We start from the raw sequence: 16339 nt of genomic DNA, 5'->3' as shown, positions 1-16339 counted from the left end.
GGGTTTCCTCGTGAACTCCTGTTTTTGTGGTTTGTATCCAGCAATTTAATGGTTTCTACTCAAAGCTGAGAATTTATAACAGAAGCCTGATTTCCCCACCCCCCATCCAAAATCTAAAGTTTTAGCCACAGAGTTATGTTGAAATATTTCACGTTGCCATTCTTGATTCTTTTTGTGCCCTAAATGTAACAGGTGATTGGGGTGGAGGTAGCTACATCTTACTGCCTTCAGTCACAGGAAAAAAAACTGAACTTAAAACAAAAGTCCAGAACCGTTATTCCCTCCATTATCTCTGATGACCAAACAGGCTTTATTAAAAACTGTCTCCCCCTTTTTTAACATTCGGCGTCTATTTAATATTTTATACTCAGTTCCAACTGGGACTCCAGAATGTGTTATCTCCCTTGATGCGGAGAAAGCATTTGATCGTATAGAGTGGAACTACCTTTTTGCAGTCTTAGAAAAATTTGACCTCGGCCAAAGTTTCATCTCTTGGATCCAATTGCTGTACCTGTGTCCTACTGCTTCTGTTCTAACTAACTTTCAGAAATCCCAAGTATTCAATCTCAAACGTGGCACCCGTCAGGGATGCCCCTTAAGTCCCTTTCTCTTTGATTTGGCTATAGAACCTCTGGCGATAGCATTTCGAAAATGTCCTGAACTGACCGGGATTTGGAGAGGGGGTGTTGAACATAAAGTCTCTCTCTATGCTGATGACTTACTACTCTTTCTCTCATATCCGTGTATATCCTTACCTCTAATGTTTTCACTTCTTGACCAGTTTAGCCAGATCTCTGGCTATAAACTCAACTTACATAAGAGTGAACTTTTCCCAATTAATAAAGAAGCACAAGAACTAATATTTTGTGATCTCCCTTTTAAAGTAGTCCATAATCAATTTATTTATCTTGGAATTACAGTCACAAGGAAGTTTAAAGATCTCTTTCGTGAAAACTTTGTCAACCTCTCATATGCTACAAAACAGAGTCTGGTACAATGGTCACCTCTATCTATGTCCTTGGTAGGTCGTATCAATGTTGTCAAAATGTATGTTCTCCCCAAATTCTTATACTTATTTCAATCTATCCCAATTTTTATTCCTAAATCTTTTTTTGATTCCTTAGACTCTTATTATTTTGTCATATCTGTGGCAGAATAAGTGCTCTAGAATTAATAAAATCCACCTCCAAAAATCTAAAAAAGAGGGTGGCATGGCTTTACCTAACTTTCGCTTATATTACTGGGCAGCTAATATACGTTGTGCTGCCTTCTGGTCTTTCTTCCACGGTCAACCTGAGTGCCCTAACTGGGTGGCAATGGAGTTGAGCTCCACTAAAGAATTATCTATATCTGCACTTCTTGGCTCTGCACTCCCTAGCAGTCTGCCCAGATCACTAGCTAATCCTCTGGTTAGACACACTTTGCGTATATGGGCTCAGTTCAGGAAATGCTATGGTTTCCAGGGGTTTTCCATTTCTAGCCCTGTTGCACATAATCACCTTTTTTTACCTACCACGTTCGATTCAGCATTCCATGTTTGGTACAGGAAGGGCATTAGACATTTTGAAGATCTCTTCATTGATAATCGCTTCGCTTCTTTTCAGCAGCTCTCCGTTAAGTTCAACCTGCCTAATGCTCACTTTTTCAGATATCTCCAAATCCGACACTTTACTGCTCCTTTAATTCCTAACTTTCCTGAAATGCCTGCGAAAAATGCTATGGACCTATTTCTCTCCATTAATCCACTAGGTAAAGGTTTAATTTCAATTATCCAAGATAAACTAGCAGCCTTACGACGGGCCCCTGTGGATAAAATTAAAATGGCCTGGGAGCAGGATTTAAATATCTCCTTATCCGAGGAGAGTTGGGACTCAGTTCTCAAATCGGTTAACTCAACCTCTCTTTGTGCTCGCCATCGTCTCTTACAGTTTAAGATTGTTCATAGAGCCCAAATGTCTAAATCTAAACTATCTCGATTCTACCCTAGCATTAGTCCGCTCTGTGATAAATGCAAGAGGGGCGTGGCCTCTCTCATCCATATGTACTGGCTTTGTCCTAGCTTGGAGAAATTCTGGAAAGATGTCTTCACTACACTATCGGGTATTCTGAATCAGCACCTAGAACCTAACCCCTTAATTGCTCTGTTCGGTTTTTGGGGCGAGACAGATTTATGTCTGGGTCCGACCAAATGCCGAATACTATCCTTTGCCTCTCTCCTGGCGAGACGCTTGATCTTCCTTAGATGGAGAGATGTTGCCCCGCCCACTCATGCGCAATGGCTTAACGACATTATGGCCTGCTTGGACCTCGAAAAAATTCATTATTCAGTTCTCAATTCGGATTTAAAGTTCCATAAGATCTGGGGGCCTTTTATCGAGTACTTTCATAACCTTCCTCTTGACTAGGGTTTTTTTTCCTTTTCAGTCCCTTGCTTTCAGCTCCCTTTTTTTTCTGGTAGTAGGCATTATTATCCTCTGTTGCTAAGTGTATTCACAGTCTGGGAGTTTGACTGTCCGGACTTATACTCTCTATATTGTGTTGTGGTTGGTCTGGAATTGTTTTTTTTTTCTTGTGTTGTGGGGTTTGGGGAGGACACTAAGCTCACTTGTCTTTAATTTAGGTGCTTTTTTGTTAAATTCTCTTCCTGTGTAGCATATTGTTATTGTATGCTTAACCTTGCTCTGTATTAATGCTCCTCATTGGGATTTGGGGTTTTTAATTTTGTAAAATGTTTTGAAAAACTAATAAAAAAAATTTAAAAAAAAACAAAAAAAAACAAAAGTCCAGGAGAGTGAGGAAGGCAGGGAAGTCCTTTGATATATGTAACAAACAGCTTCACTCTGTCTTTGTGGTAGTTCCTACGAAATTTTTAAGTTATAGCTGTGAATAAGTAACTTTATGTATGCAGTATCTACGTTTGTGATGTTCTCAATATTCCAATGGAAATACTGAACAATTTATTTGTTCTGAGAAGAACTGTCTTTTCCATCAGACAGAGCACAGCCTGGAACTGGACTCTGTTCGTCTAAGCCTAAACAATATGCATAGGGCCCAGCTTGAGCTGATACAGTCCAACCTGCAGCGTGAGAAGGAGGAGTCTCTTTCAGAGTTACAGGAAGTGCTAAACAATAAACGACGTCAAGAGGTGGCAGTGCTGCAGAACAGACACCAATTGGAGTTGGAATATATTAGGGAACAAAACCAGCAGCAAATGGAACAATCTTTAAAGAAGCACCAACAGGAAATGGGTAAGAGTATTTTATTGGATGGAGGAGTTTGAATTCCTTCAGCATTTGGTGTGTTGCTCCAGATTTCCAGCATGTGCTGTCTTCTGTTTGAATTCTGTATGTTTGGGGTCACATATTTGTGCTGTTGTTACAAACTTCTTGCAGAGATTACTATTCTTCATATACATACAAGGAAAGATGGTTTTAAGTTAATGCTTGTTTCTTTATATTTCCTTGCATATTTTATTCTTTATTTTATTGAGAGATGCAGTGTGGAACAGCCCCTTCCAACCCAACCAGCCACACTGCCCAGCAACTCATCTGTTTTCAACGGATACTGCCCGACCTGCTGAGTTCATCCAGCTTGTTTGTACGTGTTGATTTGACCACAGCATCTGCAGTGTACCTTGTGTTTACAACTCATCTATTTAATCCTAACCTAATCACAGGACAATTTACAATGATCAATTAACATACTAACTGCTATGTCTTTGGACTGTGGGAGGAAACCAGAGCACCTGGAGGAAACCCACATGTTCGCAGGGAGGATGTACAGACTCCTTACAGAGGATGCTGGAATTGAACTCCACGCTCTTGACACTGTAAGCAGTAATAGCGTAACTTTAACAACTACGCTGAAGTTTTGCCCCAACCTAAATGAAACTAAGCCTGTCATCTATGGTTTGAAGAATGCAGGCAATATTGGGTCTATCATTAAAGCCTATTGCAATAGAGGAAAAGTTACCTAAGTTACATATCTCATGACTTTTTTTGTCATTTCTTCATTGTAAAGAGTTCTGAAATAATTTTCTATAACATCACAGATTTCTGCACCTCCCTTAATTCACCACCACTGAAGTACATCTTCGTCACACTTCATCACTCAACAGTTCTGATGATGTGTTGGTCACCCATCTTATACCCTTGATCATATTTGGCTCTTCTAAAATGCAACTTCCCACATCTTAAATGATGCTAAGTCAGAGGTTGTCAGAATTTGATATTTGTGAAGATCATTAAGCCAAACTTGTATCATTCTTAACCTTGGGATAACAAAGTATTTGATGGCCATTTACATATTGATGAAGGGTAACTATTGTTATGTGCAACACAAATAATTTTATTTGATTATTTGGAAATACTGTATGTGCAATTGGCATCTGACTCACTGGGGGCTCATTTACTGTCTTCCCTTTTAAGCTCATGAAATCCACTGGAAAGTTTATCATAGTGCTTATAACTTTAAAAAAGGAAGTAGTAAAAGTGTTTTTGGTTATTAGTAGTATAACAACCAATAGACTGGAAAACCTGTCACTGTGGCAGCATCGTGATCTCATAAGTAACCAGATTAATGGAATTTTACTGCAATTGCAGTCAGTCATGTGCATAGCAAACTTAATCAATCGGTAGTGTTATCCACTTCAGTGCAGATGGGTGTGAGTTAAATGTTGGTCATCGTGCTGCTTCTGTCCTGATCTTTTACACAACCCAAGAATGTGGACATGGCCTCTGCATCTTTAAAGAGCTATACACCACTGGTATTTCACTGAATCATCAGCCGGGTGTAAAACTGCTCACCTCAAAACTGAACCAATTAAGTTATAATGCATGAAACTATGCAGTACAATTCACAGAAGTAAATGGAAGATGAACTCATGTTTCTACTCCATACTTTTGTTTTTAGAGGATTTACAGAATGATTTGGAAAGAGAAGCAACTCTTCTGAAGGCCAATATAGTGGCAGAAGAATCAGAGAAACTGCAAGTATGTAAAACCATGATTCAGATATTAGGATTTTTTTTTTTGCCTATAGGTGACTCAAATGTTATGACTGTTCAGATAATGGAACTTTACCCTTGCAGAGTTCACAGGTCGCAAGTTGATATACTGAATAAATTTGCTCTTATAGAATTTATGGGGGGGGGGTGTTGAAACAAAGAAGTAAATAACCTTTATTTCACCTCATTTCTTGGCGCATGTTCATGTGGCGCAGTATCATGTTATAGAAAATTGTTTAAAAGGAAAGTTTTCTAAGGCTGTAACTCTCCCTAAAGCTCTGCAATCACCTGTAGACTGCTTGGAGTAAAAGAAACCTGTCCAGCATGTTTGCTTCTCACAATTCTGATAATTCACATGCCATGATGGGAGAGTCTAGGACAAGAGGGCACAGCCTCAGGATAGAGAGGCGCCCTTTCAAAATAGAGATGCAGAGAAATTTCTTTAGCCAAAGGGTTGTGAATTTGTGGAATTTGTTGCCACATGCAGCTGTGGAGGCCTGGTTGTTGGGTGTATTTAAGGCAGAAATTGACAGGTTCTTGATTGGACATGGCATCAGAGGTTTCAGGGAGAGTTACTGGGGTCGAGAAGGAGTAAAGAAAAAAGTATCAGCCATGATTGAATGGCGGAGCAGACTCAATGGGCCAGTTGGTCTAATTCTGCTCCTATGTCTTATGGTCTAATATAGAAACCAACAGCCCAAAATCATCATTTTGTTCTAACTGCACTATGTGAAATACTGCACAGCTTGAGGCTGTTTGGGTTTCATGCCATTGCAGAGAGTAATGTCTAATGCTTTCCTCTTTACTGTGAGTGTTGCATTTTGTTTCTTTTGAACAAATGACAATTCCCTTTTCAAACTTGATCACTTTTCAAACATTGCATCATAATATCACTGTACTCAGCCTCCGTTAATATTGGAATGAGCTGCAAATGGATTTTCAGTTCATGGGAACAGATCTGTAGAATGTCAGTGATAGTTCATGTTAAAATAGCTTCACTGGTACATTTATTACCCTGTGTAATTGCCAAAGTAATTGAAGAAAGTCATCAGGAACTTGCAGAATTCCCTTGGCCTTTTAAGAAAGTAGGGCCATTGATGTGCTTTCTCATCATGGTAGTTGTGGGAGTGTGTGGGTGTGGGTGTGGAGTGGGTATTAGAGCTTCAGTGAGGTGGAGGTGGGGAGGTCCAGAAAAGGAGACGAAGAATCAGGTTTACCATGTGAGGGTGGGAATGGTGTGGAAATTGGCTGCAGAATTGTTGACATTTTTTGAGTACTACATTAGTACAAAGTCAGCTTAGTTTCCTTCAGGGAAAAGCTTTCCTGACGAACCTGTTGGAATTCTTGGAGGAGATTACAAACAAGATGGATAAAGGGGATGCAGTGGATGTAGTATATTTGGACTTTCAGAGGCCTTTAGGATGGTATTACAGGAAAGTTACTAAAATGTTTAGAGCATTGGCTAATTGGCAGGAGGCAGTGAATGGGAATAAAAGGATCCTTTTCTGGTTGGCTGCCAGTGACTAGTGGTGTTCTGCAGGGGTCGGTGTAGGGACCACTTCTTTTTATGTTGTATATAAATGATTCAGATGATGGAATAGGTGGCTTTGTTGCCAAATTTGCAGATGATACATGGAGGGGCAGGTAGTGTTGAGGAAATGGGTAGGATGCAGAAGGGCTTAGACAGATTAGGAGAATGGGCAAGAAAGTGGCAAATGAAATACATTGTTGGAAAATGCATGGTCATGCACCTTGGTAGTAGAAGTAAATGTGCAGACTATTTTTTTCACAGGGAGAAAATCCAGGAATCTGAGATGCAGAGGGACTTAGGAGTCTTTGTGCAGAACACCCTGAAGGTTAACTTGCAGGTTGAGTCAGTGGTGAGGAAGGCAAGTGCCATGTTAGCATTCATTTCAAGAGGTCTAGAATACAAGAGTAAGGATGTGATGCTGAGGCCTCACCTTGAGTATTGTGAACAGTTTTAGGCCCCTCATCTTAGAAAAGATGTGCTGGCATTGGAGAGGGTCCAGAGGAGGATTACAAGGATGATTCCAGGAATGAAAGGGTTAGCATACGAGGGACGTTTGATGACTCTGGGTCTGTACTTGCTGGATTTCAGAACGATGAGGGGGGTTCTCATTGAAACCTTTCGAATGTTGAAAGGCCTAGACAGAGTAGATGTGGAAAGGATGTTTCCCATGGTGGGAGGGTCTAGGACAAGAGGGCACAACCTCAGGATAGAGAGGCACCCTTTCAAAACAGATGCGGAGAAATTTCTTTAGCCAAAGGGTGGTGAATTTGTGCAACTGTGGAGGCCAGGTTGTATTGGTGTATTTAAGGTAGAGATTGATAGGCTCTTGATTGGACATGGCATCAATGGTTAAGAAGGCAGCCAGGAACTGGGGTTGAGGAGGAGATTTTTTTTTAAAAAGGGGGGAAATCAGCTATGATTGAATGGCAGAGCAGACTTGATGGGCCAGATGGCCTAATTCTGCTCCTATGTCTTATGGTCTTGTTAGTGAAAGAAGCAGCAGCAAAGCTGCTGTTGAAGCACAAGAACGGTGCAGCATGGGAACAAGCCCTTTGAGGGAGTGGGCCTGAGTAAGACTGAAACACAGGATAGGTTTGCTGAGTGCCTGTAGCTACATTTAACATGGAGTTGGAGAACTTGTTTCATTGGAAAGCAAGTTGTGCCAGGGGAATGAATTTATTGGAAGGGTGGAAATGGCTGGGTGTGGGTTTGAGGAGGAAGTGATTGGCTTTCAGACCTTCCCAAAGTGGGTTGACTGTATGGAGTGATTGTGCATCCGTAGTGATCAGACGCATAACAGCACGAACCAGGCCCTACTGCCTGACTAGTCCATGTGGACTGAGTTGTCCATCGGCGAATCCCATTTTCCTGCATTTGGCTCATATCCCACTATTCCCTTCCTATTCATATACATATCCAAAAGATTCTTAAACCATGCATTTCATGGAGGTGAAAACATCAGCAGGTCTGACTTTAGCACATGAAGAACTAGCAAATTGAGGTGTTTAATGTACTGTTTGTGTTTAATTAGATGCACGTTTTTGCTGTGGTGAGATTTCTGAACCCTTGAGAGATCTTTGTATCCTCTTCAGCTACAGATGAGGCTCCAAAAGAGTGGACAGTGGTCAATTCTGTTCCTTTGTTAAGAAGGGCACCAGAAACAAACCAGGATATTGTAGGCCAGTGAGCTGTGCATCAGTAGTTGGGGAATTATTGGGTAATATCCTTGTGGGCACTCTGACAATGAGGAAGTAATGAAGATTGAGGGTATGGCAGTGGATTTTGTCTATCTGGACTTCATTAAAGCTTTGATTGACAAGATCCCTCATGGTGGGCTGTCCAGATGATTAAGTCATATGGGATCAATGGTAAGTTGATCAATTGAATCCAGATTAAGCCTAACCATGGAAGACAAAGGATGGTAGTAGAGGGTTTTTTGTCTGACTGGAGGTCTGTGACCAGTGGTGTTCTCAGGGATCAGGGGTTGGGTGCTCTATTGTTCATAATGCCCATTAATGATGAAAAAATTGGTCTGATGAAGTTTGCAGGTGACACAAAAATTAAAGTTGTGGATAGCAAGGAAGATCGTCAGAGTCCATATATAGTAAATTGGCAGGACCATTAGGAGCATTGATGTACAGAGGGCTCTTGAGGAGCAAGTCCATGAAAATGGCGAAGCAAGTAGGCTGCATGGTAAACCTTTTTTAGGCTAGAGTTGGACTACTTTATGCCGTCCTGCTCACCACATTATAGGAAGAATGTGGCGACTTTGGAGAGGTTTGCCAGGATGTTGTCCAGGCCTGGAAGTATCAGCTATAAGGAGGGTTTGGACAAACTTGGAAGATTATAATCCTGTTATCCAAGTAAACTTTTAAAATTTTTTGATAGAACCATAAAGGTATCATATTACGTGGGGTGATTGAAAGTTTGTGGCCCAAGGTAGAAGGAGTCAATTTTAGAAAACCTAGCACATTTATTTTTCAACATAGTCCACTCCGACATTTCCACACTTAGTCCAGCGGTTGTGGAGCATACGGATCCCTTCTTTGTAGAAGTCGGTGTCTTGGACCTCCAGAAGTGGTCCACAGCAGGGTTGATTGATAAGTTTGTGGCTTAAGGTGGAAGGGGATGAGTTATTAACTTCAACCTTTCTGCATAATCACTCAAAGAGTTGACCTGCACATGCATGTAATGAGAGCTGTATAACTCATCTCCTCCTACCTTAGGCCACAAACTTATCAAGCACCCCTGCTGTGGACCACTTCTGGAGGTCCAAGGCACTGACTTCTACAAAAAAGGATCCGTATGCTCCATGACCACTGAACTAAATGTGTAAGTGTAGGAGGGGACTACGTTGAAAAATGAATGAGCTAGGTTTTCTAAAATTGACTCCTTTTACTTTGGGCCACAAGTTTATCAGTCACCCCTCATAGTTCTAGAATATGAACAGTTTTGCTTAAGCTATTGTATATATGACGTCTTGGTAGGAGTGCAAAAAATTTATATTAAAAAATACAAGTGCTTTTGCAGGTCTGATTTCATTTATTTGTACTGATGGTAGCCTTTGTATTCCATCAGCGCATGGAAAAGAAGTGGGAGGAGGAGATGAAGCAGCGCCTTGAGAACCAGAAGGAGACAATGTCCACAGAGCATCAAACTGAGCTGGAAGAATGGATCAGCAAGGTGGAGAAACTACAGAATCAAGTTGAAGCTGTCCAGAATGAAGAAGCATTATGCCAAAAGCGTGAGAAAAGTAAGAATAAGTTATCAAATAATTTTGAGTACTGCAATGGAAGGATGATCTGGACTATTCGGTCTCCTCCGTGACATGAAAGAGTGGTCCAACCCTGCCTTTTATCAATATTTATGATTCCACCCCTTCTGCCCCGCAAATATTTATCCAGGTCTCCTTTGAAAGCTACTGTTCTGTATGTATCTATGAGCCAGTATATTTCTAATGTTTCTTCTCTCATGCTGTCTATTTTTGAGGCTTTAAATTAATTTGGCAGGGAGGTGGGGTGTAGATTGGTAGTAAAGCAGGTAAAGAGATGGAGCAAATATAGAAGATAAATGAAGTAAGTCCAGTAGGCAGACCAGATAGAGGTGTGATAAAGCACATGGGCGGACTGGTGTGCTAAACAGCATATATTTCAATACAAGGAGCTTGACTGATAATACTGTTAAATGTGGATAGTTGATAAGCCCATGAGAACACAATGTTATTGCAAACTCAAAAAAGTGGCTGAAAGAAGACAGGATTGGCAGTTTAACAATTGAAGGTATAGAGGTTTCAGGTTTGATTATTTTAGTAGGGGTTGGCTAGCGGATAGGTGAAAGAGGAGGAGATACTGCAATATTGATTATGGAGGACATTATTGGATGTCTTGGAAGGGTCTTCAAATGAAGTTTTTGGGGAGAACCTAAAAATAAGAGAATGATAATCACTTTATTAACAGGAGGAACTCAACAGGTCAGGGACACGAACATCAAAGTTTTGGGCCTTAACCATTCATCATTCCTTGGTGATCACCAATAGGGTTATATTATAGGCCCCAAAGCAATCAGCAGGAGATGAAGGAGCAAATGTATGGACAAATCACAGAGATGTGTAAGAACCTAGGTTTATAGAAGTGTGAAATTTTAACTTCTCCATTATTGACAAGGATTGTCCTGGTGTGAGGGTTTGGATAAGGTGGAGTTTGTAAAATGCATCCACGTGCAATTTTTGAGGTAGTATATAGTGCCACTAGAAAAGGGCTGTGCTGGAACAAATCTTGTGAAATGAGGTTGGGCAGTTGGGAAATGTCAATGGGGAGCATTTTGTTTGATCATCATTCTCCAAATGTCAAGATAGTCATGCAGTGGATATGGACGTAAAGTTAATTAATTGGGGGAAGGCGCATTTCAATAATACAAGGCAGGACTTGATAAGGTTAAAGCAGCTGCGTGTGGATGAAACAGCATTTGACAATTTGGACAACACACACAAAATTCTGGTGAAACACAGCAGGCCAGGCAGCATCTATATATAGGAAGAAGCACTGTCGACGTTTCAGGCTGAGACCCTTCATCAGGACTGACTGAAAGGAAAGATAGTAGGAGATTTGAAAGTAGGAGGGGGGGGGGGGGGAAATACGAAATGATAGGAGAAGACCAGAGGGGGTGGGGTGAAGCTGAGAGCTGGAAAGGTGATTGGCAAAAGGGATACAGAGCTGGAGAAGGGAAAGGGTCATGGGATGGGAGGTCTAGGGAGAAAGAAAGGGGGAGGGGAGCGCCAGAGGGAGATGGAGAACATGCAGAGTGATGGGCAGAGAGAGAGAAAAAAAAGGAGGGGAAAAAAACTAAATATATCAGGAATGGGGTAAGAAGAGGAGGAGGGGCATTAACGGAAGTTAGAGAAAATTCTCTATAATTCTCCGTAACTTCCGCCACCTCCAACGGGATCCCACTTCCAAGCACACCTTTCCCTCCCCCCCCTTCTGCTTTCCACAGGGATCACTCCCTACGTGACTCCCTTGTCCATTTGTCCCCCCATCCCTTCCCACCGATCTCCCTCCTGGCACTTATCCTTGTAAGCGGAACAAGTGCTACACCTGCCCTTACACTTCCTCCCTCACCATCATTCAGGGCCCTAGACAGTCCTTCCAGGTGAGGCGACACTTCACCTGTGAGTCAGCTGGTGTGATATACTGCGTCCGGTGCTCCCGGTGTGGCCTTTTATATATTGGTGAGACCCGACGCAGACTGGGAGACCGTTTTGCTGAACACCTACACTCTGTCCGCCAGAGAAAGCAGGATCTCCCAGTGGCCACACATTTTAATTCCACGTCCCATTCCCATTCTGATATGTCTATCCATGGCCTCCTCTACTGTCAAGATGAAGACCATCACCCGGTAGCACTCACATCGATAGAGATGAAATGCTTTGAGATGATGGTTATGACTAGACTGAACTCCTGCCTCAGGAAGGACCTGGACCCATTGCATCTTGCCTATTGCCATTATAGGTTAATGGCAGACAGTCTCAATGGCTCTCCACACGGCTTTAGACCACCTGGACAACACAACACCTATGTCGACTATAGCTCAGCATTTAATACCATCATTCCCACATTCCTGATTGAGAGGTTACAAAACCTGGGCCTCTGTACCTCCCTCTGCAATTGGATCCTCGACTTCCTATGTGGAAGACCACAGTCTGTGCAGATTGGTGATAACATATCCTCCTCGCTGACGATCAACACTGGCGCACCTCGGGTGTGTGCTTAGCTCACTGCTCTAGTCTCTAAATATACATGACTGTGTGGCTAGGCATAGCTCAAATACCATCTATAAATTTGCTGATGATACAACCATTGTTGGTAGAATCTCAGGTGGTGATGAGAGGGTGTACAGGAGTGAGATATGCCAACTAGTGGAGTGGTGCCGCAGCAACAACCTGGCATTCAACATCAGTAAGACGAAAGAGCTGATTGTGGATTTCAGGAAGGGTAAGACGAAAGAATGCATACCAATCATCAAAGAGAGATCAGATGTGGAGAGAGTGAGCAGCTGCAAGTTCCTGGGTGTCAAGATCTCTGAGGATCTAACCTGGTCCCAACATATCGATGTAGTCATAAAGAAGGCAAGACAGCGGCTATACTTCATTAGGAGTTTGAAGAGATTTGGCATGTCAACAAATACTCAAACACTCCTATAGTTGTACAGTGGAGAGCATTCTGACAGGCTGCATCACTGTCTGGTATGGTGGGGCTACTGCACATGACCAAAAGAAGCCGCAGAAGGTTGTAAATCTAGTCAGCTCCATCTTGGGCACTAGCCTACAAAGTACTCAGGACATCTTCAGGGAGCGGAGTCTCAGAAAGACAGCGTTCTTTATTAAGGACCTCCGGCGCCCAGGGCATGCCCTCTTCTCAGTGTCTCCATCAGATAGGAGATACAGAAGCCTAAAGGCACACACTCAGCGATTCAGAAACAACTTCTTTTCCTCCACCATCCAATTCCTTAATGGACATTGAATCTTTGGACACTGCCTCATTTAAAAAAAAATACAGTATTTCTGTTTTTGCACATTTTAAAAATCTATGCTATATAAGTAATTGATTTACTTGTTTATTATTTTTATTTTATTATTTTTTTCTTCTATATTATGTATTGCATTGAACTGCTGCTGCTAAGTTAACAAATTTTATGTCACACGCCGGTGATAATAAACCTGATTCTGAATATACAAGTATTTGGATAGTCAGGCACTGATTTGGGATAGTTATCATTGCTTTGTGCATGGTAGATTGTTTCCAACCAAACTTCTAGAGTTTTTCGAGGAAGTTACCAGGAAAGTTGATGAAGGCAGAGTAGTAGATGTTGTCAACATAGACTTCAGCAGGCCGTTGACAAGATCCCACATGGGAGGTTGGTTAAGAGGGTTTAGTCGCTTGGCATACAAGATGAGGTTGTAAATTGGGTTGGTCATTGGCCTCGCGGGAGCAGCTAGAGAGAGGTAGTACATGGTTGCCTCTGACTGAAGGACTGTGTCTAGTGATGTGCCACAAGAATTGGTGCTGGGTCCTTTTTAGTCATCTATAACAGTCCTCTGGATGATAATGTAGTAAACTCGATCAGTAAATTTGTGGATCACAGATCAGGTCATAAAGGAAGCTTTTGGCACATTAGCCTTCATAATTCAAAGTACTGAGTACAAGAATTGGGATATTATTTTGAAGTTGCATAAGATGTTGGTGTGGCTTAATTTGGAGTATTGTGTGCAGTTCTAGATACCTACCTACACGAGAGATGTGAATAAGATTGAAAGAGCGCGGAGCAAATTTACAAGCATATTGCCAGGACTTGAGGGCCTAGGTTATATATTTTTTTAAAAAGTTTCAGTGGGTTAGGACTTCATTCCCTAGAACGTAGGAGATTGAGGGGAAATCTGATAAAGGTATACAAAATTGTGGGGTATGGATGAGGTAAATGCAAGCAAGTGTTTTCTACTGAGGTTAGGTGAATTTAGAGGTCTTGGGTTAAGGATGAAAGGTGAAAGTGTAAGAGGAACATGAGGGGGAGCATATAAACGAGATTCTGCAGGTGTTGGAAGTCCAGAGCGACATACACAATGTTGGAAGAACTCAGCAGATTGGACAGCACATAGAAATGGATACGGTTGACATTTCAGGCCAAGGCACTTCACTGATAAACATATTGTAACTTTATCTTTAGCCAACTATCCCATTAATCATAAGGCCATAAGACATGGGTGCAGAATCAGGATATTTATCCCATTGAGTCTACTCCGCCATTCCACCATGTCTGATGTATTATCCCTCTCAACTCTTATTTTCCTACTTCTCCCTTAACCTTTGACACCCTTGCTAATCAAGACCCTATCTGCCTCAGCTTTAAATATGCCCAATGAATTGTCCTCCACAGTTGTCTGTGACAGTGAATTCCACAGATTAACCATCCTCTTGCTAAAGAAATTACTTCTCATCTCTGTTTTAACGTGATGTCCTTTTATTCTGAGGCTATGCCCTCTGGTCCTAGCCTTCCCCACTTTTGGAGACATCCTCTTCATGTTCATTCTTGGCCTTTCAATATTCGATAAGTTTCAGTGAGATCACTTGAGAATGTTCCCTCCTCTTGATGTTATAATTTTGGCTGATTGTGAGAATTTGGTCTCATTTGATATATTATTGGTGAAGTATGTGCTTGCTTGTGGATAAGATGGGAGACTTTGCTAATTTATAATTTAAAGCTATTTTGTACAAAACCCCATTTCCAGAAAAGTTGGGATATTGTCCAAAATGCAATAAAAACAAAAATCTGTGATATGTTAATTCAAGTGAACCCTTATTTAACTGACAAAAGTACAAAGAGAAGATTTTCAATAGTTTTACTGACCAACTTAATTGTATTTTGTAAATATACACAAATTTAGAATTTGATGGCTGCAACACACTCAACAAAAGTTGGGACAGAGTTAAAATAAGATTGAAAAGTGTACAGAATATTCAAGTAACACTGGTTTGGAAGACTCCACATTAAGCAGGTTAATTGGTAGCAGGAGAGGTATCATGACGGGGTATAAAAGTAGCGTCCGTCAAAGGCTCAGTCTTTGCAAGTAAGGATGGGTCGTGGCTCACCCCTTTGTGCCAAAATTCGTGAGAGAATTGTTAGTCAGTTCAAAAGGAACATTTCTCAATGCAAGATTGCAGAGAATTTAGGTCTTTCACCATTTACAGTACATAATATTGTGAAAAGATTCAGAGAATTCAGAGACATCTCAGTGCGTAAAGGGCAAGGTCGGAAACCACTGCTGAATGCGCGTGATCTTCAAGCCTTCAGGCGGCACTGCCTAAGAAACTGTCATGCTACTGTAAGAATTATAGCCACCTGGGCTTGGGAGTACTTCGGAAAAACATCGTCACTTAACACGGTCCATCGCTGCATCCAGAAATACAACTTGAAACTGTATTACACAAGGAGGAAACCATACATCAACTCTATGCAGAAACGCTGGCGAGTTCTCTGGGCCCGAGCTCATCTCAGATGGACCGAAAGACTGTGGAACTGTGTGCTGTGGTCAGATGAGTCCACATTTCAGCTAGTTTTCGGAAAAAACGGGCGCCCAGTTCTCTGTACCAAAGATGAAAACGACCATCCTGATTGTTATTAGCGAAAGGTGCACAAGTCAGCATCTGTGATGGTATGGGGGTGCATCAGTGCCCACGGCATGGGTGAGTTGCATGTATGTGAAGGTACCATTGACTCTGAGGCGTATATTAGGATTTTATAGAGACATATGTTGCCATCAAGGCGACATCTCTTCCCGGGATGTCCATGCTTATTTCAGCAGGACAATGCCAGACCACATTCTGCACGGGCTACAACAGCGTGGCTTTGTAGACACAGAGTGCATGTGCTTGACTGGCCTGCTGCCAGTCCAGATCTATCTCCTATTGAAAATGTATGGCGCATCATGAAGAGGAGAATCAGACAATGGAGACCACAGACTGTTGAGCAGCTGAAGTCTTATATCAAGCAAGAATAGACAAAATTTCCAATTGCAAATCAACTACAATTAGTATCCTCAGTTCCAAACTGATTAAAAAGTGTTATTAAAAGGAAAGGTGATGTAACACAATGTTAAACATGCCTCTGTCCCAACTTTTGTTGAGTGTGTTGCAGCCATCAAATTCTAAATTTGTGTATATTTACAAAATAAAATTAAGTTGGTCAGTAAAACTATTGAAAATCTTTTCTTTGTACTTTTGTCAGTTAAATAAAGGTTCACGTGAATTAAC

The 16339-nt window shown here is 41.5% G+C and overlaps 1 protein-coding gene across 7 annotated transcripts in view; it reads left to right on the top strand.

Moving 5' to 3' along the window:
• The window catches only part of pcnt (pericentrin), a 215085-nt gene that overhangs the window by 33399 nt on the left and 165347 nt on the right, over nucleotides 1–16339 (top strand). For all 7 annotated transcript variants that reach the window (XM_073046383.1, XM_073046379.1, XM_073046380.1 and 4 more), the window contains exons 10-12: nucleotides 2993–3248; nucleotides 4912–4991; nucleotides 9615–9789. In XM_073046383.1, coding sequence (XP_072902484.1) covers nucleotides 2993–3248; nucleotides 4912–4991; nucleotides 9615–9789 — 511 coding nt within the window. The remainder of the gene's footprint in view (nucleotides 1–2992; nucleotides 3249–4911; nucleotides 4992–9614; nucleotides 9790–16339) is intronic.

This window comes from Hemitrygon akajei, chromosome 5 (genome assembly GCF_048418815.1).
Source record: "Hemitrygon akajei chromosome 5, sHemAka1.3, whole genome shotgun sequence".
Lineage (NCBI taxonomy): Eukaryota > Metazoa > Chordata > Chondrichthyes > Myliobatiformes > Dasyatidae > Hemitrygon > Hemitrygon akajei.
Note: the sequence above shows the minus strand (reverse complement) of the source record. Positions and strands in the feature narration are given on the sequence as shown.